This window comes from Emydura macquarii, unplaced genomic scaffold, assembly GCF_026122565.2.
Source record: "Emydura macquarii macquarii isolate MOO-44397 ecotype Brisbane River unplaced genomic scaffold, CSIRO-AGI_Emac_v2 contig_3249, whole genome shotgun sequence".
NCBI lineage: Eukaryota > Metazoa > Chordata > Testudines > Chelidae > Emydura > Emydura macquarii.
The window spans coordinates 436,312-461,672 of NW_027133386.1; the positions used below are offsets into that span (position 1 = coordinate 436,312).

At 47.2% G+C, this 25,361-nt stretch overlaps 2 protein-coding genes across 2 annotated transcripts; both read right to left on the reverse strand.

Moving 5' to 3' along the window:
• Positions 1-618: 618 nt before the first annotated feature.
• LOC137142760 (olfactory receptor 12D1-like) lies at positions 619-1,560 on the reverse strand. The gene has a single exon (XM_067532215.1). The coding sequence runs from the start codon at positions 1,549-1,551 to the stop codon at positions 619-621; it is 933 nt and encodes a 310-aa protein (XP_067388316.1). The 5' UTR covers positions 1,552-1,560.
• Positions 1,561-10,150: 8,590 nt separating this feature from the next.
• LOC137142761 (olfactory receptor 12D1-like) lies at positions 10,151-11,095 on the reverse strand. Its single transcript, XM_067532216.1, has one exon. It carries the CDS (start codon positions 11,090-11,092, stop codon positions 10,151-10,153), a length of 942 nt encoding a protein of 313 aa, XP_067388317.1. The 5' UTR covers positions 11,093-11,095.
• Positions 11,096-25,361: the final 14,266 nt, after the last annotated feature.

Here is a 25,361-nt window from a genome sequence, read left to right on the forward strand (position 1 = left end):
TTCATAGCTGAGATTAGTTCTGCTTTGAGCAGGGGGTTGGACTAGATACCTCCTGAGGTCCCTTCCAACCCTCATCTTCTATGATTCAAGGTGAAGAAAGCAGTTAACACTCTGCAGTCTAGGACCAAGGCCAGTTCGTGGGTTGTTCCAAGGAGCCAAAAATCCCCAGTGACTTCACCGAGTCCATGATTTTTACAGCACGTTGTTGATTTTCCCCCTTCCCTTGCCAACATCAGAGACAGAACATTCACTTTATGGGAATTCTCTCCACTTTAGTCACTCTTTTCCAGGGAAGAGGTCTCCCTCAGGGCGGATTTCACTTCCCGCTTCCTTTCGGTGTAGATCAGGGGGTTCAAGACTGAGGAGTTGAAGTTGCACATAAGGGTGACGATCAACTCCCTCTGAGTGGCTATCCATGAGCGGGGGCATGAAGCAAAGAGGAGGGGGAGACAAATTAATGCCGCCCGCATGTGGACACAGGCACAGGTGGCGAAGGCTGACCTATACTGACACCATGAGGGATTTAAAAAAATGATTTTAAAAATCAGTGGATCCACAAAGACTGAAATGCCTTAAACATAACTGCAGCAATTTGGGATTCATTTAATGCATGTCCTGTCAGGGAAAGGGTTTTCTGTTCAGGAATTTCTTCAGGGCAGATTTCACCTCCTCATTTCTCAGGGTGTAGATCAGGGGGTTCAGAACAGGGGTGGCAATGCTGTACATGAGGGTGGGTGCCATGTCCCTTTCCGAGGCGCCTCCAGGAGCGGCTGCTATGTAGTTGCCGAGGACCGGTATATAGAATAGAGAGACCACGGTGAGGTGGGAGGCGCAGGTGGAGAAGGCCTTTCTCCTGCTTTCCCGCGACTGGACCTTCAGGAGGAGGAAGGAGATGATGTAGAGGTAGGAGAGGAGCGTGAGGATGAAGGAACTCAGACCCAGGACCCCGGCGTCTACATTTACAAGGATCAGGTTGACCCGGGTGTTGTCGCAGGCCAGGTTCAGCAGGGGCTTGATGTCGCAGAAGAAGTGCTGGACGTGGTTGCGGCCGCAGAAGCGCAGCTGGGAGGCCAAGACTGTGGTCGTCAGGGCGTGCAGGAAGCCAATGGTCCAGGTGGCCGCTGCCAGGAACAGGCAGGCCCGTGGGCTCATGACCAGCCTGTAGCGCAGTGGGTTGCAGATGGCCACGTAGCGGTCGTAGGCCATGACGGCCAGGAGCACGGCCTCGCTGCTGCCCAGGAGGTGGAAGAAGTGGAGCTGGGCCAGGCAGCCGGCAAAGGAGATGGTCTGGTGCTCAGACAGGAAACCAGCCAGCATCTTGGGCATGGTGACTGTGGAGTAGCAAATGTCCAGGCTGGAGAGGTTGCATAGGAAGAAGTACATGGGGGTGTGGAGCCGAGACTCGGCCAGCACCACAGCCAAGATTGCCCCATTTCCCAACACACTGGCCAGGTAGAGCAGGAGGAAGAGAAGGAAGAGGAAGCGCTGTAGCCCCTGGAGATTGGTCAGGCCTAGGAGCATGAAATCACTCGCCTCTGTCTGGTTCTCCATCGCTGAGGAGAGGAGGGAGACGTGTTAGAGCAGAAAGAGATGCCGTTTGTTTCTATGAGCACCTTCCACCCAAGGGTCTCAGAGGGCCCGCCGGTCATTAATGAGACCTTCCCAATACCGCTGTGGGGTGTCATTCTGGTTTCACTGTTGGGGGGGTGGAGCTAGAGAGGGGTAATGTATTATCGATAGCTAGGGAATTGCCCTGGTTGTGCAGGTAAACCCCTGAAGATAAGGAGATGTCATATCATGTACAGTTGCCCATGCAGCCTTAATTCTGCCCCCGGTGCAGCCATCCTGTGCCCTCAAGAAAGCAAGGGTCTTGTGGGAGAACATGGTCTGGCTACATCTGCGCTTGGAGGTAGGGGTGCTATTCCCAACTTGCTTAAACTTATCCGTGCCAGCCCTGGTTCAGCTGGCATGCTAAAAATAGCAGTGTGGCCACGGTAACGCCGGCAGGGGCAAACAGCGGTGTGAGCTAGCTGCCCCGAGTACATATGAAAAAAGTCGGGGCAGGATTGTACTCCTGGTGGCTAGCCCAGGCCGCTACGCGACCCATCCCGTGCTACTGCAGTGATGCTACCGTGTCGGAGCGCTACCCCATGCACAGCTAGCGTGGGTACATCGACGGGAGCTGGAAATCATTCTCCTAGCTCCAAGTGTGGATGCAGCCTCTGGAATCATGTCATTAAAGACCGTCCCATGATGCAGAATCAAGGCTCCACAGGCAGCTTCCCTCAATGCACAGACAACCTGTGGAACTCATTGCCAGGGGATGTTGTGAAGGTGAAAAGTATAACTCACTTTAGAAAAGCTAGATAAGTCCCTGGCAGATAGGTCTATCAGTGGCTGTTATCCAAGACAGTCAGGATGCAATCCACTGCTCTGATTAAGCCTAAGGCATCATCCCAATGGGTTAGCCCTGAGCACTGCTGCAAACTCTGCTCCTACCTACACTACAGGACTAATGACATTAGCCGGCAGCAGGAGAAGGCTTTTATCCAAGAGGTCAGCGGCATGGGGGATGAGGCCAGGTACTGGGGGTGGCAGGTGATCAAGGGGAGCCCAGCACAGACTCATCAGAACCTAAGAACGGCCATACTGAGTCAGACCCGTGGTACATCTAGCCCAGTGTCCTGTCTTTCGACCATGACCAATGCCCGAGGGAATGGACAGAACATGGCAATTGTTGAGTGATCCAGTCCTAGCATCTGGCAGTCAGAGATTTAGGGACACCCAGAGCGTGGGGTTGTGTCTCTGACCATCTTGGCAACTAGCCACTGGTAGACCTATCCTTCGTGCACTTATCTAGTTCTTTTTTTGATTTCACTTGGACTTTTGGCCTTCACGACATATCCTGGCAACAAATTCCACAGGTTCCCAGTGTGTTATATGAAGAAGTACTTCCTTTTATTTGTTTTAAATCTGCTGCCTATTCATTTCACTGGGTGACCCCCATTTCTTGTGTTATGTGAAGGGGTAAATAGTACTTCCCTGTTCACACTTTCCACACCATTCATGATTTCATAGACCTGTATTAGTAGCCTCTGCTCTAAGAAGAACAGTCCCAGGCCTGGTCTACACTGGCTGCGGACTTCGGCGGCAGTCGATGGGAGATATGCAAGCTACGTACAATAACTTGCATATCTCCCGTTGATTTCCTAATGTCTACTTCTCGTGGCGTCTCCACTGTGCTGAAGGGAAAAGCCCTCCTTGCCGGGGTGGATTTACAGAGTTGACTTCGGGGTTTGATCGAGCGAGTCTTCGCTGCCGCTCAGTTGAACCCGCGAAATCGATCCTGCATGGTCAGCGGTGCTGCTGGCAGTGTAGATATAGCCCCAGTCTTTTTAATGTCGCTTCATGTGGAAGCTGTTTGAAAACCAGAGATAGCATAACGGATGCATAAGCACCTGAAGAGAACTGAATAAGACAGAATCTGTCTCCAAAGCTCAGGGTTTACAGCATATTTCCAGAGGTATTTAGGCACCTTAAGATGCAGATAGCACATACTGAGAGTTACACAAGCACTAAGTTATTCCCCATTGTGTAACTATGCATTTGATTTTTCCTTCCTAAGTGTAGCACTTTATTGAATTTCATCTTCTTGATTTTCAGCCCATTACTCCCATTTATCAACATCATTTTGAATTTTAATCCTGTTCTCCAAAGTGTTTGCAGAATTTTTATTTATAAACAGACATATTATATTTCTCTTCTAACATGGTCTATTTTGTTCCGTGTGAGTCTGTGATAGTTAGTTCATGGGAAGCTGAGTTTATGCGTCTGAGAAAAGAGTTCACTGTGGCCTGCACCAAATGACAGTGGGCCACTGTTTGTGCCGTTACAACCAGCTGTCCCACTCGGATGACTCCCCTGTGGGTATTCACAGTGAGACTGAAGATTGCCTGATGAAGTTGCTTGGCAATGTTGGAAGTATACTGAACAGCTTTACTTTGAAGATATAGTGACGAGTTTAATGCTTGCAGCAGAATTGGGGGTAGAAACTCTGGATGTACGGACACTGCACGCTTGGTATGGAATGGGGTGTTTACAATAAACGTCCGAAGGCCTTTGGAACATTGGGGTTTCTAGGGTGCAAAGAGCGGCGCGGTACAACCCACGTTCTAGTCCTGGAGGTCTGAGCAGAAATTTGTTACTTGCTTTTTCCCCCCACCTTCCCAGGTTCACATTGCGAGCGGTTAATTACCCAGGGACTGTTTTTGTTTCTGGGCAGTGTAACCACAGCTGACCATTAGCCATATTAATTGTACAGCCCCGGAGGATTACAGAATCATAGAAGATGAGGGTTGGAAGGGACCTCAGGAGGTTATTTAGTTCAACCCTCTGCTCAAAGCAGGACCAATCCCAGCCAAACCATCCCAGCCAGGGCTTTGTCAAGCCGCAGCTTAAAAACCTGTAAGGATGGAGATTCCACCACCTCCCTAGATAACCCATTCCAGTGCTTCACCCTCCTCCTAGGGAAAAGCTTTTTCCTAATATTTAACCTAGACCTTTTCCACTTTAACTTGAGACCATTGCTTCTAGTTTTGTTATTTAGTAGTACCACTGAGAACAGCCTAGCTCCATCCTCCCTGGAACCCCCTTTCAGGTAGTTAAAGGCTGCTATCAAATCTCCCCCTTATTTTTTTTTTTTGTAGGCTAAACAAGCCTAGTTGTCTTAATTTTTTTTTATAAGTCTTGTGCTTTAGCTCCCTAATATTTTTTGTTGCCCTCCACAGGACTTTTTAAAATTTGTTTACATTTTTTTTGTAGTGGGGGGCCCAAACTGGATGCAGTACTCCAAATGCAGCCTCACCAGTGCTGAATAGAGGGGAATAATGACTTTCTTTGATTTGCTGGCAATGCTCCCCACAATGTTAATAATTAAATGGGGACCCACTGCCCAGGTACCGTGGACACTGTGGCTCAAGGAAGCCTCTTGAGCCATGCCAGTATTAGCGTTGCACTTTGAGAAGCCCCTGCCAAAATTATGTCCTTTAGTTATTGAGCTATTTTTAAAAGAATTAAATACTTAATAACAAAGCTAAGCAACACTCACTGTTTGTGTTTGCTTAACATTTTTCACGCTATAATTTTTTACACACTTATACTTAAATTTTCATTTTGTGCATTGAGAAACAGTCAAGTTTTAATGGAAACCCCTTATTTCCTTTTGTAAACTTGACCAATTGTTTAGTAATTAAATAATTTAAATAGATTGTTCCTTTGCTTGCTGCCCGCAGCAGATATTTACAATTAATTCTTTACAGACGATTTTTTTAGGAAAAGGGCCAATTTTCCTTCAGAATAGCTGTACAGGCTCTTCGGGACAAAACATGGCAGTAGCCACTACCTGACCCCTTTGTGTCATTTGTTTAACTATCAGGTTTTCACGCAATGTGACTGTACCAAATTATACAGAAATTTACCTTATTGAACAGTATTAAACCAAAATATTTTAACACTATTACTTTTATACCATTTTTACAATTACTTTTTAACAATTCTACAACTTTTAACTGTTCGATTGTTTTTAACTTTTGTAGTATTAATTTTTATAAAAGCTACTTTTCACTTTTTTTTTAATTACTTACTTTTGCATTGAATTAAACAAATTTTAGCTTTATTATATTATTTTTTGCTGCTATAGCTTGAACATTTTACTGACAACATAGGTTCGTGACAGTAAACCCTCCATTCTTTTACTGTATTTATCAGCCACTGTTTTTAATGAGCTGCATTTTTAAGGTGGCGTATTGTGATTGTAAAACTTGAGTCGCTAAATACAATATTTGCAACACAGCTACCTTAGTCTGTGCTTTGTCAAAACCTTTTTACTTTTAAAGTGTATTTAAAATTCCCTCCATTAAAATTTTAGAAAAACAAAAGTGCAAGGGGGGTGGGTGGGGTGAAAAGCACCCAATTAGTTCTGTGAAATCGTTTTAAAGCACAGGCTAACCGCACCGATATTCCTTAACATTCCAACGGCGGCTTTAACCCTTAGCTCTCAAAGAAGAAGAAAAAGTGACAGGAAGGGGAGGGAGGGAGAAAGAAAATGCAGAGAGAGACTTAGGAAGAAGAAAAACCTAAGCCAAAAAAAGATACAGAAAGCAACAGAAATCAGTGGGGGCCCCTTAGAAGTGGGGCTCCTTGGAAACTCGCACCCCTAAGTCTTTATCCTGGCTCTGAGAGATGAGTGGGAGTTGCTGCCACAGCTAGCAGAGTGAAACTGGGGGTGTCAGCAATCCTTTCCAAACGTCCCAAGGCTGTGCTCCGGGATTTTTCTGCTAACATTTTTTGCTGATTGACTAGCTCCTCCAGATGGGATTGGCTGTCCCCGTTTTGACGGGCGGTGGGGCCCTCTTCTCCGTCCGATTGGGGACCAGTGGGAATTTGGATACCAGACCAGCGGAGAAGATCCGTGTTGGGGGGGTATTAGGAACAGTCACGATAGGACAAACAGGGTTATTGTGGCTGAGTTTATCCTCATAGGCTGGAGAGGCACAGGGACTAGATGGAAGGGGAGGATAAAGAAGGGACGGGGTAACAGAAGTTTGCTTTAAGGCATCCTCTTGACCCTTCAGGGCCAGGTTCTCTGACTTAAGGCCGTTAAAATCTTCCATATGGCTCTCAGCCATTCTAACCGCAAGCACACTGTGATAATTAACTGTGCACTGATCCTCCGTGATTTGTTGCAAGATTTTAACCAGGCTTCTTCTAAGACTTGTAACTTCATTCCATAATCCAGAGAAGCTCTCCCAGAAAGCTGGTACCAAAATAGCTTTTTCCTTATCCTGGGAAGACCTGGACGTGAGGAAGGCTTCCACCTACCTCTGGATGGCTGGCAAGTCCTGACGTCCCCCAGGAGGTACCCCATCCGCTCCCTAAACTTCCCCACCAACTTAATATATTCCCTAACCGTGGTTACTATAAAGGGCCCATCCAACATACCCATATCCATGGCGAGGAGTGGTAATCAGTGACTTCTCTACCCCGGAATCCTGTTCGTGGCACCAGATGTTAGAAATAACCAAACAGGTTGTCCCGGGGGTGGACTGGGGAAATGGATCCCTTTATTGCCTGCTCGTTCCACCTCAATGCCGCGAGTGAGCCACGAGGGGTTACTTTACAATTCTTTTATCCACAACAGTCTGTAAATGTATACATTTCCAGCAACTCCCCATAGACCCTTATTTGGTGACATTAACACCTATGCGATGAATATTAACAACTACATGATGAATACAATTATACCTGCCCCTGTTTGTTGTTTACAGGATTACCATACAGAGGGCAGGCACTTCACACTAAAACCTCTAAATTTTACACTAACATTCTTTGAAGTAAAGGCATGCCAGGGGGAGAAGGAAGATAATACTTCCTTCCCACCAAAAAGCCTTGCACAGGAGTGGCAATAGACTCATCCCCTGCACAGATGGCCAGGAAGGAAAATAAAGAAGAAAAATAAGACTCTAACTAGAATTCACACCAATTAACAGAAACAAGGTTTACCCGTGCCTTGACCCCGTTCCCTGTAATTTAGGCCTGGTCACTTGTTCAGCTTTTAACTCTTTACTCTCCTACAACTAGGAGAGTGGTGAAGCACTGGAATGGGTTACCTAGGGAGGCGGTGGCATCTCCATCCTTAAGGGTTTTTAAGCTGTGACTTGACAAAGCCCTGGCTGGGATTATTTAGCTAAGGTTAGTCCTGATTTGAGCAGGGGCTTAGACTAGATGACCTCCTGAGGTCCCTTCCAACCTTCATCTTCTATGATTCTATGATTCTTTGAAAACAGTCTTTCAACCAATTATGCACACACCTTACAATAATTTCATCTAGACCCTAGTTTAATGATGAGATTTTCATGGAAGATTATATTGAAAGACTTAATAAAATCGAGATATATCATGTCTACTGTTTCCCCACTATCCACTAGGCCAGTAATCCTGTCAAAGAAGGAAATTGCATTGGTTTGCCATGATTTCTTCTTGACAAATCCATGCTGGTTAGTACCTAATGCCTTCTTTTGCTCTACGTTGGAGTGCATTGATTGTTTGCTCCCACATCTTTCTGGGTGTCAAAGTTAGGCTGACTGGTCTAAAATTCCCGGGGCCCTACTTTTCCCCTTTTGAAGATAGGCTCTATATTTGCCCTTCCCTGTTCCCCTGGGACCTTCCCCATCTTCCAAAAGTTCTTAAAGGTCATTGCTAACGGTCCCAAGAACATTTCAGCTAATTCGTTACGTATTCTAGAATGACTTCCATCAGGCTCTGCTGACTTGAATACATCTGACTTACCTGTTCTTTTCCCTCCCTCTTATCATTAATACTAATCTTGTTAAGCATCTGAGGCTGGATTCACAATGGGGCTTAGGCACCTAACTTACACTTTGGGCACCTAACGTCCAGAATCAGACCCCCTTGGGATTCACAAAACCCCTCTCAGCTGTGGCCAAGCCCTGTAGTTGCCTGAACTCACTTGGTGCACAGGTTTTTTCAGGAAATGTTCCCTGGGCTCCTAAAGTTTCTGCCTTTCAGCAGGTGCACCTTCCTGTAGCCATCCGGACCTAAGCCCCAGAGTTAGTCATGAACTGGGGGAAGATAGGTGTTCCTCACCTGAATCACCCACAGGGCCTGATCTACTAGGTATGGCCAGAACTCAGGCTCCTATAGGTGAGTGTGCACAAAATGGGACTGCGAGAAAGTCACTCTTCCAACTTTTAGTCCAGTGGTTAGGATACTCGCCTGGGATGTGGCAAACCCACGTTCAAGTCCCCCAGCCACCTGAGGTGGAGCAGAGATTTGGAGAGAGAGGTACCTCTTCTCAGATGCATGCTCTAACCACTTGGCTGTGAGATATTCTGTTGTAGTGCTTCCTCAATCTTGCCGGTTGAAGATGTCCCATTTTGGACTAAATTAGGAAAGAGTCATGTGGGAGAGGGGGTGAGAGAGAGCGTGAGAAGGACTCTGAAACTACCACCCTCGTTTAGGAGGTGGAACAGCCAGTATCTAGTCCTCCAAGCCCTGCACCAACTTTTTTCAGGGAAACATCTCCACACTGGAAGGTCTTTGAGGCTGGGACTGTCTCTCGCTATGTTTTTTTCCGGTCATTGGGTCTCTGCTATCACTTAGTACTAAAGGGAGGTACTGTAATATAACACAAATATTAATAATAATAATCCGTCTAACGTTTACCCCACAGCTAGCAGTGATGAAGAAGTTCTGTTAGACTATCTGACCCTCTCCACCCCTCTAGGTTACCCATGGTGGATTAGCCCCTACTCTCTAGTTTTCTGTGTCTGACACAAATTGGTCTCCTGTGCGCTAGACCCCTTTGGTGACTTGGATCAAGAGAAAGGATAGATCCCGACAACCTGTTTCCTGGTGCCCAGTGCTGCGTGATCCCTGCAGCTAAATATTGCACTGCCAACTTTCCCTTTTTCAGTCCACAGACAAAATCTATACTGAGACAAAGGACACGGATGAGAGTTGCACATTGAGTAAATAGGAGTGAAAGACATTACAGAGATGTGGTAATTATACAAAAGGAAAAAAAAGTCAAAACCCAGGAAGTCCCCAATTAAGGTTTAAGAAATCTAGATGTGTTCATTTCTGGACATGCACAAGAAAGGAACCCAAATAACCTTAATTCTGCCCTGCCACAGAATTCTTCCCCTTCCTATATCGTCAGAATTGATGGATACATTGTGCATGAACATGATTTCAATGATTTTATTTAATTAAATAATTTACGGTCATTCCTTTTTCTCCCCCACTCTGCTTCTAACTGAAAGTTTATCCATCGTCGGAAACCGACATGGAGTAAAGGTCTAGGATACATGTCAGTAATTTGGAGTTGAGTAGCATGCTTTAATTTCCCCCAAATATACACAGGATATTCACCATTAAAGTTGAACAAAATCCAAATTTTTTATTATAAGAAACAACACTTGGGTACCCAAACAACCTTAACTCTGCCCTGTGGTGACATCATCCAGGAGAAAAAATGAAAAAAAAAATGCAATGTGTTTTTAAAAATCTGTGGGTCAACAAAGAGTAAAATGTCTTAATTCTCATTGAGGGGATTTTGCCTTCATTAAACTCATGTCCTTTCAGAGAAACGTTTTCTGTTCAGGAATTTCTTCAGGGCAGATTTCACCTCCTCGTTTCTCAGGGTGTAGATCAGGGGGTTCAGAACGGGGGTGGCGATGCTGTACATGAGGGTGGGTATCATGTCCCTTTCAGGGGAGACCCCAGGAGAGCCTGCTATGTAGTTGCCAAGGACCGGTATATAGAATAGAGAGACCACGGTGAGGTGGGAGGCGCAGGTGGAGAAGGCCTTTTTCCTGCTTTCCCGCGACTGGACCTTCAGGAGGAGGAAGGAGATGATGTAGAGGTAGGAGAGGAGCGTGAGGATGAAGGAACTCAGACCCAGGACTCCGGCATCCACGTTGAGCACTGTCAAGTTGAGGTGGGTGCTGCTGCAGGCCAGGTTCAGCAGGGGCTTGATGTCGCAGAAGAAGTGGCGGACGTGGTTGTGGCCGCAGAAGCGCAGCTGGGAGGCCAAGACTGTGGTCGTCAGGGCGTGCAGGAAGCCAATGGTCCAGGTGGCCGCTGCCAGGAACAGGCAGGCCCGTGGGCTCATGACCAGCCTGTAGCGCAGTGGGTTGCAGATGGCCACGTAGCGGTCGTAGGCCATGACGGCCAGGAGCACGGCCTCGCTGCTGCCCAGGAGGTGGAAGAAGTGGAGCTGGGCCAGGCAACTGGCAAAGGAGATGGTCTGGTGCTCAGACAGGAAACCAGCCAGCATCTTGGGCATGGTGACTGTGGAGAAGCACATGTCCAGGCAGGAGAGGTTGCACAGGAAGAAGTACATGGGGGTGTGGAGCCGAGACTCGGCAAAGACCACAGCCAAGATTGCCCCATTTCCCAACACACTGGCCAGGTAGAGCAGGAGGAAGAGAGGGAGGAGGAAGCGCTGTAGCCCCTGGATATTGGTCAGGCCTAGCAGGACAAACTCGCTCACCTCTGTCTGGTTCTCCATTGCTGAGGATGGGAGGGAGACGTGCTAGGGCAGAAAGAGACGCAACAACCCTTGCAGTTTGCATTTCTATAAGCACCTTCCAGCCAAGGTGTCAGAGTGCACCGGTCTTTAATTAACCCTTCCCAATGCTGCACCCTCATTTTATAGCTGTGGAAATGGAGGGAGAGCTGGGTAATGTACCATCTATATGTCTATAGCTACCAAATGTTATTGGGTTGTAAAGTAAGGAAATGGCGTATTACGTACAGGTGCCCGTCCTGTGCACTGACCAAGGCAAGGATCTTGTGGAAGAAAACATCTGGAGCTGGGATGTGCCCATGCTAGCTCTGCTAAAGCTAGTGTGCTAAAAATAGCCCAGGCAGTGGGGAGCAGTGGCATAAGCTAGCCACCCAAAGTACGTACCCATGGTGTCTGGGTACAGCCAGCCCACGCCATGATTCCACAGCTACGCTGCTATTTTATCAGGCTACCTCAAGCCGGGCATGTCTGCTCTAGGTGGGAATCATAGCCCCTGCCCCAAGTGTAGACACAGACTGGGCGATCATGCGATGAAAGACTCTATCATAACACAGACAAACAAAAGGGTCCGAATTCCAGCTCCAGGGCAACTGCAAACCTGACGTTTTCTCACTGCTGAGTTGGTGTTTTGCAACTGAAATGATGTCCAGTCACATAAGTGGGGTGCTTGCATTAATTCTGTTGTATCTATCTAGAATAATCTCCCCTCGTACATCGACGGAATAGGCTTTACCCTGAGCGCTGCTACGAATTAAACTACAGAGCTACATACTTTAGCCGGTGGCCAGAGAAGGGATCGGTGTTGCAGGGTCGGTTGAAGAAAGATTGAGCTGGGTGGAGGGATAAGGAGCGTTTATTCAGTTACAGCTTCTAACCCACTCATTCCCTTCGCCTTGCGACCAACGGAGTGAGCCGCGAGTTAACTACTTCACAGCTTCTTATCTAAAATAATATGTAAATACACCCACCTCTACAAAGCCCCATAAAACCCCTATTTGGTAATATAAATAATTATACAATGAATATTAGAGTCTATGGGAGGCATATAATTATACCCGCACCCCTGTTTATTATTTACCACTTGACCTGCATGGCATATGCATTTTTGCTGTGAATTTGGCTATCTTGACAGCAGGAATGACCCTAAATCTCCTTAACGAACCAACTGCAAGGGAAGAACAAGGGGGAATATATCCTGAGGTTTCTCTACCAGGCACGCTGTCTGAGGAAGGACGTCTTATCACCGTCTTCGTCCAGATGGTGAGGGGAGGCATAGCAGCAGGCGGGGCACCCCGTTACCATGGTACCTATTGGTCAGGTCATTTTGCCCTGCTTCAATATTTACTTTCCTCCCTTCCTAACTCCAAGGCTGGGGAGTTGCTGTGATTATTGCTTGTGTAGTACATGGCCTTTTTAGCCCAAGCCCAGGGGTCCCGCGGAGGACAATTCGTGTCCAAAGCCCGGGCCCAATTCCCAGCCCCCCAGGAATGTGGCCCAGCGCTGACCTCCCTTGTCCCCGCACCCACAGTCGGGGGCACAGGGAGATGAGGCCAGGTGCTGGTTCTGGGACATGTCTACGCGGAGCCCAGAATAGACTCATAGACTTTGGACCTGTCTACACGACAATTAAAAACCCGTGGCTGGCCCGTGTCGGCTGATGTGGGCTTGGACTAAGGGGCTGGTTTACTGCAATGTAGCCGTCTGGGCTCGGGCTGGTGCCTGGACTCAAGGACCCTACGCGGTGGGAGGGTCCCAAAGATCAGGCTGCCGCCCAAGCCGGAACGTCCACACAGCAATTAAACAGCCCTGCGAGCCTGAGTCTTCGGGCACAGGACAGCTGCGTGTTTTTAATTGCAGTGTCAGCGAACTCTTTAAGGTCAGACGGGACCCGCACAATAATTCAGTCTCCTCACCTGCCCACTCCTGTAATAGACCTCTGATCTCTGGCTGAGTTACTCAGATATTCAGATCATGATTTGAAGACTTGAAGTTACAGAGAATCCACCATTTACTCTACTTTAAACCAGCAAGTGACCCGTGCCCCGTGCTGCAGGGGAAGGTGGAAAACTCCCAGGTCTCTGCCAACCTGACTTGGGGGAAAATTCCTTCCTGACCCCAAATATGGTGACCAGTCTCTCTTTCTTTCCACCCTTCCACCCCCTCCCAGGTATTCCAGTACCTCATGTGTTGCTTCTGCTTCTTCCAGGAGTCAACAGTCAGCTCAGAAACTCTGTCAACCAACCAACTCAAAACTAGAAAGAAAAAGGAAAATGGAGAGATTGAAAGAGGAGTGAAAAGAACAAAGAACACGGACTATAAAGAAAGCAAGATAGACAGGAAGGAAGAAGAAATAATTTTATAATCTGGGAACACTGAGGTGTTGCATCTATGGATAAAGAAGAATGAATTGTTATAAGCTCTTCTTCTTGTACGTGGATAATCTGGATTCCTCTTGAAGTTGAAATATAAGAGTGACATGGGATAAAGTCCACTGTGGGGAAGATTTCAGAGAGGACGGAACCCTGGTTGCTTTGAAAATGTTGATAACTGTGCGACTGAGACATCTTTTTATCACACTCATACTATCTGAAACACCCACTTTGTCAGCAGGGAAATTTCCTTCCATCTGCCAGCTCATCTGGGACAAAGCCTTTTAGCACCTAAGAGTCTGAAGTTAGAAAACAAACAAGTCCAATGCCTCCTGGAGAGATGGAGGTCACCAATATTGTGAGGACTCGAGTTGGTGGAAGAGCAGAAAGAAGAGCAACTGATTTGCAAATGTTTTCACTAGCAGAACCACTCAATTTCGGTAACCGGTATTCATGCAGTGAAGTAGTGAGAGGATAAGCAACACCAAGCACGAGTCTGGTATGCAGAGACTGTAGAAGCAAAGCAGATGATATGAGAGCATCAAAGTTGATGGAGGGATATTGATGGCCCAGCCTCATTAAAATTAATGACTTTCAGTGGGAGTTAGGTGCACAGGCCTCTTTGAAAATCCCAGATAAATATACTAAGATCAATTGAGGTATAAGCCACTGAATAGAATTGAATAAACCATAATCTTGCTCCAGAGCTCATATTTCCAAAGGTATTTAGGCACCTAAAGATGCATATAGGCACCTAGTAGAGATTAAACTATCACCTAAGAGATTTAGGCACCTAACGCCTCCACTGCTCGCTTGATGAGGGTGCTCTGTCCCTCTCTAGTGGTGGCTATGTCTTGTGGAGAGGCTGATGTGTTGCAAAGGCCGTGGTGAATGGAAATGTGTTGCTTAGCACAGGCTTTATGATCCTAGGTTTGATTCCCGAGGTGGATGTATTGGCTGAATATTGAGAGTTGCTTTTCTGATGGAAAAAAAAAATCAACATTTTTCTGAGAAACGCCAACCCCATTAGCAAAAACCATAGACATGTAGGCATGGAAGGGACCTCAAGAGGTCATGAAGCCCTGTGCTGAGGCAGAAGTAAATCTGTGTAGATTTTCCCTGACAGACAAGCGTTAGTCTAACCTATTCTTACACACCTCCAGGGCCGGGAATGCCAAAACCTCCTTTGGTAGCCGGTTCCAAACAACCCCAATATCCAACCGAAATCACCCTTGCTGCAACCCAAGCCAATGTCTTCTCATCTGACCCCTGGTGGACACGGTGAACAGTTGACACCATCTCCTTTGTAACAAATGTTGACATATTTGAGGGCTGTGAACGTGTCCCCCCGCAGCCGTCTCTTCTTCAGCCTAAACATGCTCAGCTCTTTCAACCCTTCCTCACTGGCCGTGTTTTCCAAACTTCTTGTCATGTTTGTTGCTCTCCTCTGGATTTTCTCGACTTTGATCCTGTCATTCATAGAGTGGCACTGGATACGGTTTTCCAGCTGAGGCCTGGCCAGTGCTAAGGAGAGTGGAACATGTCCCTCCTGTGTCTTACACGTGATACTGCTGTTAATGGTCCCCCAACGTGACTTCTGACTTTTTTGCCACAGCATCCCATTATTGACTCACATTCCATTTAGGAGGCCCTACAACTCTCAGCTCCTTTTCTGCAGAACTGCTGCCTGGCCTGGTACGCCCCATTTTGTATTTGAGCTTTTAATTTTTCCTTCCTCAGTGGAGCACTTTGCACTTTTCTTTACTGAATTTTATCTTCTTGATTTCAGTAACCATTTATCTACAGCATTTTGAATTCTAATCTTGTTGTTGGGCCGGGGATCAATTCAGATCAATTCATGTGCCCTCAGCTGGGCACCCCGTGACCATGCCCATGAAGACCAAGAAGTCAGCATCTTCAGTGCAGAGCTACTGTTTATTGAAAAGCAGATATCACAGGCAAACAGAAAGGAAGTCTCAGTTTCCCGAGCATAAACCCTCAGTAACTATGCTGGCCCCACACAGTATCCTGATTGGTAAGCAAAGCGGGATGGCTACCACTCCTAAGTGACGACTGTCTCTTCCTCCTTCAGGTTTCCTCAGGTCCTTGGTCTATTTTCTGCATCCCTTGAAGCAGGACCTAGGTTACCCCGAGGCAAGGCTCTCTGGTCTTAATCTTTCTTCTGTCGGACAGTATCACCGGCCCTCTTAGATATATGATATTTAGATTCGAAAGCTAGATCCCATGTGATCTCCCCAGTACATTGGCTGCCCGTGAGTCTTGTTCTTCCACATCAGCACAGCTGCTTACACAGGGTCTGGACAAACATTTGTGACACATGTCTAGTGCTACAGAATCCTCGGGCACTCAGGTTCACCCAGCTTGTCCGTTATTGTCATACTATCTAGTGATTCAGCACCGTCCCATCCCCTGTCCTCCCAAGTGTTTGCAGCCCCTTCGAGCCTGGTATCATCTGTACATTTTATAACCAGACCTTCCCCCAAGTCGTTAATGGAAATATTGAGAAGCACTGGATGCAGGAGAGACCCCGCTGGGACTCCAGGGAATACGTCTTCCCAGTGTCACAGTGAACCACTGGTAACTATTCTTCAAAAACAGTCCTTCAACCAGTTATGCACACACCTCACAGTAATTTCATCTTGACTCCACTTCCCTACTTTGATGATGAGACCATCATGAAAGACTGTGTCAAGAGATTTAATCAAATCAAGATATATGACATTTACTGCTTCCCCGCATCCTTACGGCAGTAACTCAGTCAAAGAAGGAAATTAGATTGGTTTGAGAGGATTTGTTTGGGACAAATCTGTGCTCGCTGTTACTTATCACCTAGGTTTGTGTGAAAACCCAAGAATTTCTGAACTCATGTTCAAGAAATCCAGATATGTTAATTTCTGGAGTTACATAAATAGGACACCCAATTAACCTTAACTCTGTCCTGTCGCAAGGTTCTGTGATTTCCAGTAGAGTTAAAACTCATTTAAATATTATGCATAGATTATATTTGAATAATTTTATTTATTTTGTATGAATAATGGTCATTCCCTTTTCCTTTCTCCCATTATGCATCTAACTGAAAATTTCTCCATTAGCAGACATTAAAATGGAGTTAAGAGTACATGTCTGTAATGTAGGGGTAAGAGCATAAGAATGGCCATACCGGGTTAGACCAATGGTCCATCTAGCGCAGTATCCTGTCTGCCGACAGTGGCCCATGCCAGGTGGTTAGAGGGAATGAACAGAACAGGCAATCATCAAGTGATCCATCCCCTGTGGCTCATTCCCAACTTCTGGCAAACAGAGACTAGGCACATTTCAGGGCCTGATTTTGCATCCCTGCCCATCCTGGTTAATAGCCATCGATTGATCTATCTTCCATGAACTCACCTAGTTCTTTTTTGAACCCCATTATAGTCTTGGCCTTCACAATATCCTCTGGCAAGGAGTTCCACAGGTTGACTGTGTGTTATGTGAAGAAATACTTCTTTCTGTTCACTTTAAAACTAGTAAGGAGGAGAGGATGGAGGATGATAAAATATGGATAGGATAGGATGAGAAACAATGAAATGACAAAGAGTCCCTGTAGGCCAGTGGCACCATCCGGCTGGGGTGTCGTGACACTTCCTCGGGCCCAGGCTCCTTTCTACAGCACCTTTCTACAGTCCCATTCAATTACATCACATAATAGCAGACAGCTAAATACTGCAGTGGGTGGACTTGAGTGCCTCATATTTCATGAGGATATTGATATAATAGGCATCACAGAACAGAAACTTGGTGGAATGAGGATAATCAAAGGAACCCAGTAATACCAGGGCACAAAATATATTGGAAGGCAGAATAAGTCACACAGGTGGTGACAGGGATGTACCTGTCCAAATCACGTGCTCCTCTGCACCTGTCTGCATTCCCCTAGCTCTTAGTTTAAAAACTGCTCTAAGACCTTTTAATTTTACATGCCAGAAATCTGGTTCCATTCTGGTTTAGGTGGAGCCCATCCTTCCTGTATAGGAAGTTTTCATTCATTTAAGTTTTCATTCAAATTCAAATTCATTCATTCAAATTTTTTTCAACCATGGCTTCATGTGTTTTAAGCATAGTCTCCCCTCCCCCCACACCACGCTATCCGCAGTTCCTCTCTGCAAGGATTTAAAATACAAGCAGAGAGAGGAAATCATTTGCTACATTGTATCATGGGATCATTATCTAAATTGTAACATTTGTATCATGTTCTTCACGATGCTAACTGTGGCTACCTGGTTATTTTTCTTTCATTCTGTAGACACCTCGGCAGTGGACCGACCCTTAAGAAACGCTGCAGACAGACTGTCTCAGATTAGAAAAAGGAAAAAAAAAAAAAAAGCAGAGATGACATGTTTTCAGAGCTCATGAACGGCTCAGCAGCTTCAGAGACAGAGCAAAGAGCGAGGTGACTGACCTTGTCCCAGAACATGGACAGGGTCATGGAGAGTCACATACAAATGCAGGAGCATGATCGCAGTACCACGCAGGAGATGCTGCGACTCCTGCGGGACCAGGCAGACATGCTGCGGCGTCTTGTGGAGCTTCAGGAGGAGCGGGGGCAGGACAGAGTCCCACTGCAGCCCCTCCATAATGCTCCACAACCGAGGGCTATGTCGCCTGCCCCCGCCCCCAAAAGGTCCCAGAGAAGATTGTCCAGGAGGCAGTACGTGCTCTCCTCCCCCCCCTGGTGGAGGCGAGCAGAAAGCTGCGGTGACCATGCTGACAGCTGGCCAGCAAGCTACCACCCTACCCCTGGAGACAGTGAGTGAACCCTCCCCCCCGCCTTCCCCCATGACTTGAATGTTAAGAAATAAAGTTTTGCATCATTCAGGAGGGATTTGTCGGGCACAGATATCAAAGAGGGGGTGTCACCAAAGGTAAACAACATACAGGAACAGAAATCACTCCTGCATCTCATTGCAGAACCTTGTTTTCAAAGCTTCCCTAATGCAAAGCGCTCCGCGGTTCGCTCCCCGTGTGGTGCTGGCATCGGACTGCTCATAACTGGCCCAGTCTTTCTGCCTCCACAGCCCAACCCTGGGGGGAACCTCTCACCCTTGCCTTCACACACATTATGAAGAACACAGCAGGCAGATATCACCGAAGGGAGGTTCTTCTCACTCATGTCCAGCCTAGTGAGGAGACGCCTCCATCTACCCTTTAAACGCCCCAAAGGCACATTCTACAACCATTCTGCAACCGCTTAACCTGTTATTAAAACACTCCTTGTCACTGTCCAGGTGCCCGGTGAATGGCTTCATTAGCCAAGGGAGCAAGGGGTAAGCAGGATCCCCCAGGATTGCTATAAGCATTTCCACACCCCCAATCCGAATTTTTTGGTCGGGGAAGAAAGTGCCCGCCTGCATCTCAGAGAACAGCCCCGAGTTACAAAATACACGAGCATCACACACCTTCCCAGACCACCCAACACTGATGTCTGTGAAACGACCCTTGTGATCCCCAAGCCTCTGCAGGACCATGGAAAAGTACCCCTTGCGGTTTATGTACTCGGTCGCCAGGTGTGCAGGCGCTAAGATGGGGATGTGCGACCCATCAATGGCCCCCCCGCAGTTTGGGAAGCCCATCATGGCAAACATCTCCACTATGTCCTGCACATTTCCCACAGTCACTACCCTTTGTAGCAGAAGTCTATTGATGGCACTGCACACCTGGTGCATGGCAATGCCCACTGTGGATTTACCGACTCCAAATTCATTCCCAACCGAGCGGTAACAGTCGGGGGTTGCCAGCTTCCACAGAGCGATGGCGACTCTCTTCTCCACCGTCAGAGCTGGTCTCAAGCAAGTGTTCACACGCTTCTGGGATGGGGCCAGCTCCGAGCACAGTATGAGGAAAGTGGCTTTTTGCATACGAAAGTTTTGCAGCCACTGGTCATCAACCCACAGCTGCATAACGATGGGGTCCCTCCAGTCTGTGCTTGTTTCCCTGCACCAGAACCTGTGTTCCACGGACTGCAGGTGACACGTTGCAGCCTGCAGCGATCGGGAATTGTTCTGCTCGATGTTTTGTAGCAGGGCAGCCTCGGTGGCATCGGGGTGGTATCTGCTTCGCCTTCTTGCTCTATTTCTAAAGTACTCCATGATAAGCTGCCATGTATTTGTCACGCTCACAATTGTGGTGCAGAGTGGAGCTGGCTCCATGTCCCTGCGGCAATGGGGATCGCGGGGAGTAAAAAAAGGGCACGGAAATCCTTTTCCTGTTTGTTTGGGGGGGCGGGGGAGGGAAGCAGCGTGGCATCCTGGGATGAAGACACTTGTCCCAACAGCCACCGTGGTTAGTTGCACTGTGGGATAGCTACCCACATTGCACTGCTTTCTAATTCGAATTAAGGCTGGCCAGTGTGAACGCAAGAAACCAGCGCTAACAGCCTAGTGTGTACACTCTGCTGCGATTTCCAAAAATCGGCCGCTGAAAGTCGAATTAAACAAAGTCGAATTCCCGCGGCAGCGTAGACAAAGACTTAAGTCCCTTTGTCAATATCAATTTAAGCACGTACCATTTTGTTGTTCAAGGATTTCAGCTACTCTTGGAGTTTTTGACGGAGTGTTGTTTCTATTCCTCTTTGCACAGCAAAGCAATCTGAAGAAATCACACAGGAAACAGCTGGGTCCCAGATACTAAATATACACAAACATGCACAAGGGCCACACACATTCCTGCTCTGATTGGTTTCTGGTGGCTTATGACACATAGAACATGGTGACTGCAATGACAGGGCTTGCAAATGATGTAAAGGGATATTCCCCAATTCCTATATACTGCACTGCTGTGAACGGAGTACATCATACCTCGGGCTGGCAGAATTCCCATTTTGTTAATTTATGCTCTATTTTTATCAATAATATCCATCTTTAGTTACAGCATTTTTTCTATTTCTATTGATTTAAAATTTCACAGTTGCACAAAATTATGGGTTTTAAGCATTTTTCCTATTTTTTTATCATCAATTTAAGGGACATCCTCGGGGTCCAATCAAGCAAATAAACCCTTCCCCGATCCTGGCTTCTTCCTCTCTGCTTTCTCCCCACAGCCCCTATCCCCTTCCCTCTCTGCCCCTATCCACACCCCACACCCTATGCCCTCCGGTGGCCCCCTCTTCTCTGTGAAGGCTGCCATTGTCTTCAATGGGGATTGGCTAAGTCCCAGCGTGATTCCATGAACCAGAGCGAGCCTGATGTGCTGGTTTTAGTTACTGGTATTGTTTGTGACTTGTGCTGTGGTAACACCAAGCAGTTCCACTCATGGACAAAGATCCCCCAGTGCCAGGTTCTGGACAAACACAGAATAAAAAGACGGCCCCTGATCCAATGAGCTGCCCATCGAAGTGTAAGATGAGAGACAAGGGATAGACACAGAGAGCACAAGGAAACAGTGGATCAGTAAATTAATGGAATCATTCAGGGACATATTTGCAAATCTGTTGTTATTTTTTTCACTTTCCCGTCAGATCCAGGCTGCACGATAATATTTACCACGGTCTCTCTTGGGAAGGCTGGGTTTATTTGCTGGCATAGAAGGAACTCTCAAGTGGTTCAAAGGTTCTGGCCCGGAGGGACCATTGGAACAAAGCAAATTGAACCTCTCTGGTGAGAAGGTGGGGCTTTTGCTCAGAGCCGGATGGTGATAAAAAGACTTTTTTGTTGCAGAGCCATCAAGCATTTCAGAATAACCTGAGGTCGCTCCCTGAGTCCTGTCTACACAGGCTGGAGTCCCTGATATTTTCCCAGTGGTTTGATTCTTTTTGTTTCTGTTCTCAGTCAGCATTATAATATGTCAGCTTGAAGAAGGATTGCACCCAAACAGGTACGAGCTGAACGTTCAGCCTTTAGAATTTACAAAGGCAAATATGTGAGAAGATGCTTTCTCTTTCTTTCTTTCTTTCCATGTGACAGTAAAGATAAAATAAGTTGCGCTAGAGACATAGACGGTACAGTGCAGAGGGCATCAATGCAGGAACTATGTTAGCTTGTCTCAGATTGACCAACAAATCTGACACGTCTTTCCAGAGGTGACTAGCGTGGCGTTTTCTAAAGGAACCTTCAGCAGTCTGGTGCCCGACTCTCAGTGCATTTCAATGGGATGTGGGCACCTAACTCCCTTTGTTAATCTCAGCCTAGAGGTGTGGGTGAAGTTAGTGCAATGTGTGCACCTAAAAGAGTCGCTCACAGGCCACCAGCCCCTCCCAGCACCAGCACACTAAACCCAACAAGCAAAATGTTACAGCCCCCAGGAGCACAGACAAAGAGAGGGACTGCAGTTCACCAGTGCCTGAAGCCCCCACAATGACAGGGAAATTATTAAGTGAGAGGTACCTTGTCTTGTTATCCCCAATATACACATGGGGAAACTGAGGCACAGGGCAGGGACATGACGTGCTCAAAGTCACCCAACAGGCTAATAGCAAGGCTGGGACTAGAACCCAGGGCGTTTGAGTCTAGTCTCACCACTAGGACTGGCTTCCACAGTTAGCAAGCCCTGCTGCTGGATGACGGGGAATCGCAATCAGACCCCACAGCAGGCCTGACCTACGTCATGGTGAGGCCAGCTCAGTATGCCTGGGTAAAGGTGCATTCGTCACTCAATCCACTGGCCAGTGGGCAGCGCCCCCCCCTCCCCGCCCAGTGCCTGACAGCGAGAGCCTTTGGTGCGAGTCTGAACGTGAGCCACATCGGTGTGCCGCTCTCAGCTTCTTATGGTGCCCAAGATGGGACCTGTCATGCTAACGCTTTGTCTTGGGATTCAGGAAGAGGAGCTCACCTCGGGCATTCAGTCACCGAGGGGAAACCTTTCCTCTGAATCGGAGTGTGAGAGAGCGTGGGTCACATCATCGAACCCCTCAGGAATTACTCTGCTCTGGTCTGAGGTCATAGAATGATAGAGGATGAGGGTTGGAAGGGACCTCAGGCGGTATCTAGCCCAACCCCCTGCTCAAAGCAGGGCTAACTTCAGCTAAATAATACCAGGCAGGGCTTTGTCAAGTCGCAGCTTAAAAACCTCTGTGGATGGAGATTCCACCACCTCCCTAGGTAACCCATTCCAGTGCTTCACCACCCTCCTAGGGAAAAATGTTTTCCTAATATCCAACCTAGACCCCCCCCCCCCCACTGCAACTTGAGACCATTGCTCCTTTCTGTTCTGTCATCTGCCACCACTGAGAACAGCCTAGCTCCATCCTCCCTGGAACCCCCTTTCAGGTAGTTAAAGGCTGCTATCAAATCCCCCCTCATTCTTCTCTTCTGCAAACTAAACAAGCCCAGTTCCCTCAGCCTCTCCTCATAAGTCTTGTGCTCCAGCCCCCTCATCATTTTTGTTGTCCTCCGCTGGACTCTCTCCAATTTTTCCACATCCTTATTGTAGTGAAGGACTCAAACCTGGACACAATACTCCAAATGCGGCCTCACCAATGCCGAATAGAGGGGAATAATCACTTCCCGCGACCTGCTGGCAATGCTCCTACTAATGCAGCCCAATATGCTATTAGCCTTCTTGACAATCAGGGCACACTGATGACTCATATCCAGCTTCTTATCCATTGTTATCCCCAGGTTCTTTTCTGCAGAACTGCTGCCTAGCTCGTCGGTCCCCAGTCTGTAGCTGTGCATGGGATTCTTCCTTCCTAAGTGCAGGACTCTGCACTTGTCCTTGTTGAATCTCATCAGATTTCTTTTGGCCCAATCCTCCAATTTGTCTAGGTGACTCTGTATCCTATTCCCTACACTCCAGGGTATCTACCACTCCCTCTAGCTTAGTTTCATCTGCAAACTTGCTGAGGGTGCAATCTACCCCATCCTCCAGATCATTAATAGCAATAGACCTGGGAAGTTTCACCCTCCGTACCATGGCTCCTGTTTATGCCATGTGCCCAAACAAAGGAAAGCAGCGTCCTCTCACGCCCTCAGATCCTCCATTTCGGACCTTCTGACTGCTTTGCCACACAACAGAGAGGCAGGTGAGCTTTACGCATATCTCCTGGGCTTCCAACCAAGATAGGGACCTCATTGTGGTAGGCAATGTATCTACAGTCCCTGCCCTGAAGAAGAGTTTGAAAAAACAAGACAGAAAAAAGGTGTGGGGGAGGAAACTGAGGCACCGGGCAGGGAAATGGCTTGCCCATGATCTCCCAGCAGGTCAGTAGCAGAGATGAGATGAGAATGCAGTTTTTCTGATTTCCAGTCCGACATCATATAAACTCCATGCCCAAGGCCCTTGGTCAGGATGGACGCTAGAATTCAGAGACTCAGGAGATGGTGTTTTTTCAGCTAGAAAGAGAGAGACAGCCTCAGAAGAAGGGGATCTTCAAACGCATCTAGGGGAATTAGTCCAAGAGCTCTCACTGACTGTCGTTAACTACCCTCGACGGTCTGGAAAACCCTAGCCTAAAGAAAGAGGTTCCATTAACCTGCTTCAGGGAAGCAAGGGCAGAAACTGATTTTCTGATCTGACATCTATGCCTTTGACTTGTGTCTGGGACATGAATAACGGGGCGATCAGGGACCGTTTAAAACACAATAGATGGATACAGCAGAACCTCCGAGTTAGGAACACCTCAGGAATGGAGTTGGTTCGTGACTCTGAAACATTCAGAACGCCGAACAAAACGTTATGGTTGTTCTTTCAAAAGTTTTCAACTGAGCACTGACTTGATACAGCTCTGAAACTGTACAATGCAGGAGAAAACAGCTGCTTTTAACCATCATACTTTAAATGAACAAGCACCGGAACAGTTTCCTTTCCTTGTCAAAGCTTTTTCTTTAAACTTCCCCTTTATTCTTTTAGTAGTTTACGTTTAACACGGCGCTGTACTGTATTTGCTTCCCTCGCCCCCACTCTCTGCTGCTGCCTGACTGTGCATTTCCAGTTCCAAACGTAGTGTGTGGTAGACCAGCCAGTTTGTAACGCCGATGTTTGTAACTCTGAGGTTCTAATGTTGGTTGGATGATATGTATGGCAGTAAGTGGATAAACGGCATGATAGATGGATACATGCATGTGTATGTCTGACAATAGATAGACAAAGTGGGTGAGGTAATATGTGTTTGTATGTGTATCAGTCCCTGGAAAAATCATGGAGTAGGTTCCAGAGGAATCCATTCTGAAGCACTTGGTGGAGAGGAAGGTGATTGGGAACAGCGGATTCAGCCAACACAAGTCATGCCTGACCAAACTGATTGCCTTCTATGATGAGATGACTGGCTCTGTGGATGTGGGGAAAGTGGTGGATGTGATATACCTTGACGTTAGCAAAGCTTTTGATACAGTCTCCCACAGTATTCTTATCAGCAAGTTAAAAAATTATAGGTTGTATAAGTGAACTATTAGGTGGACAGAAAGCTGGCTAAATCACCGGGCTCAACGGGTAGTGATCAATGGATCCATGTCTAGCTGGCAGCTGGTCACAAGCAGAGTGCCCCAGGGTTCGGTCCTGGGACTGGTTTTGTTCAACATCTTCATTAATGATCTGGAGGATGGGGTAGATTGCACCCTCAGCAGGTTTGTGGATGACACTAAGCTGAGGGGAGTGGTCGATACCCTGAAAGATAGGGATAGGATACAGAGTGACCTAAACAAACTGGAGGATTGGGCCAAAAGAAATCTGATGAGGTTCAACAAGGACAAGTGCAGAGTCCTCCACCTAGGAAGGAAGAATCCCATGCACAGCTACAGACTGGGGACCAATGGGCTAGGCAGCAGTTCTGCAGAAAAGGACCTGGGGGTTACAGTGAACAAGAAGCTGGATATGAGTCAGCAGTGTGCCCTGGTTGTCAAGAAGGCTAATAGCATATTGGGCTGCATTAGGAGGGGCATTGCCAGCAGGTC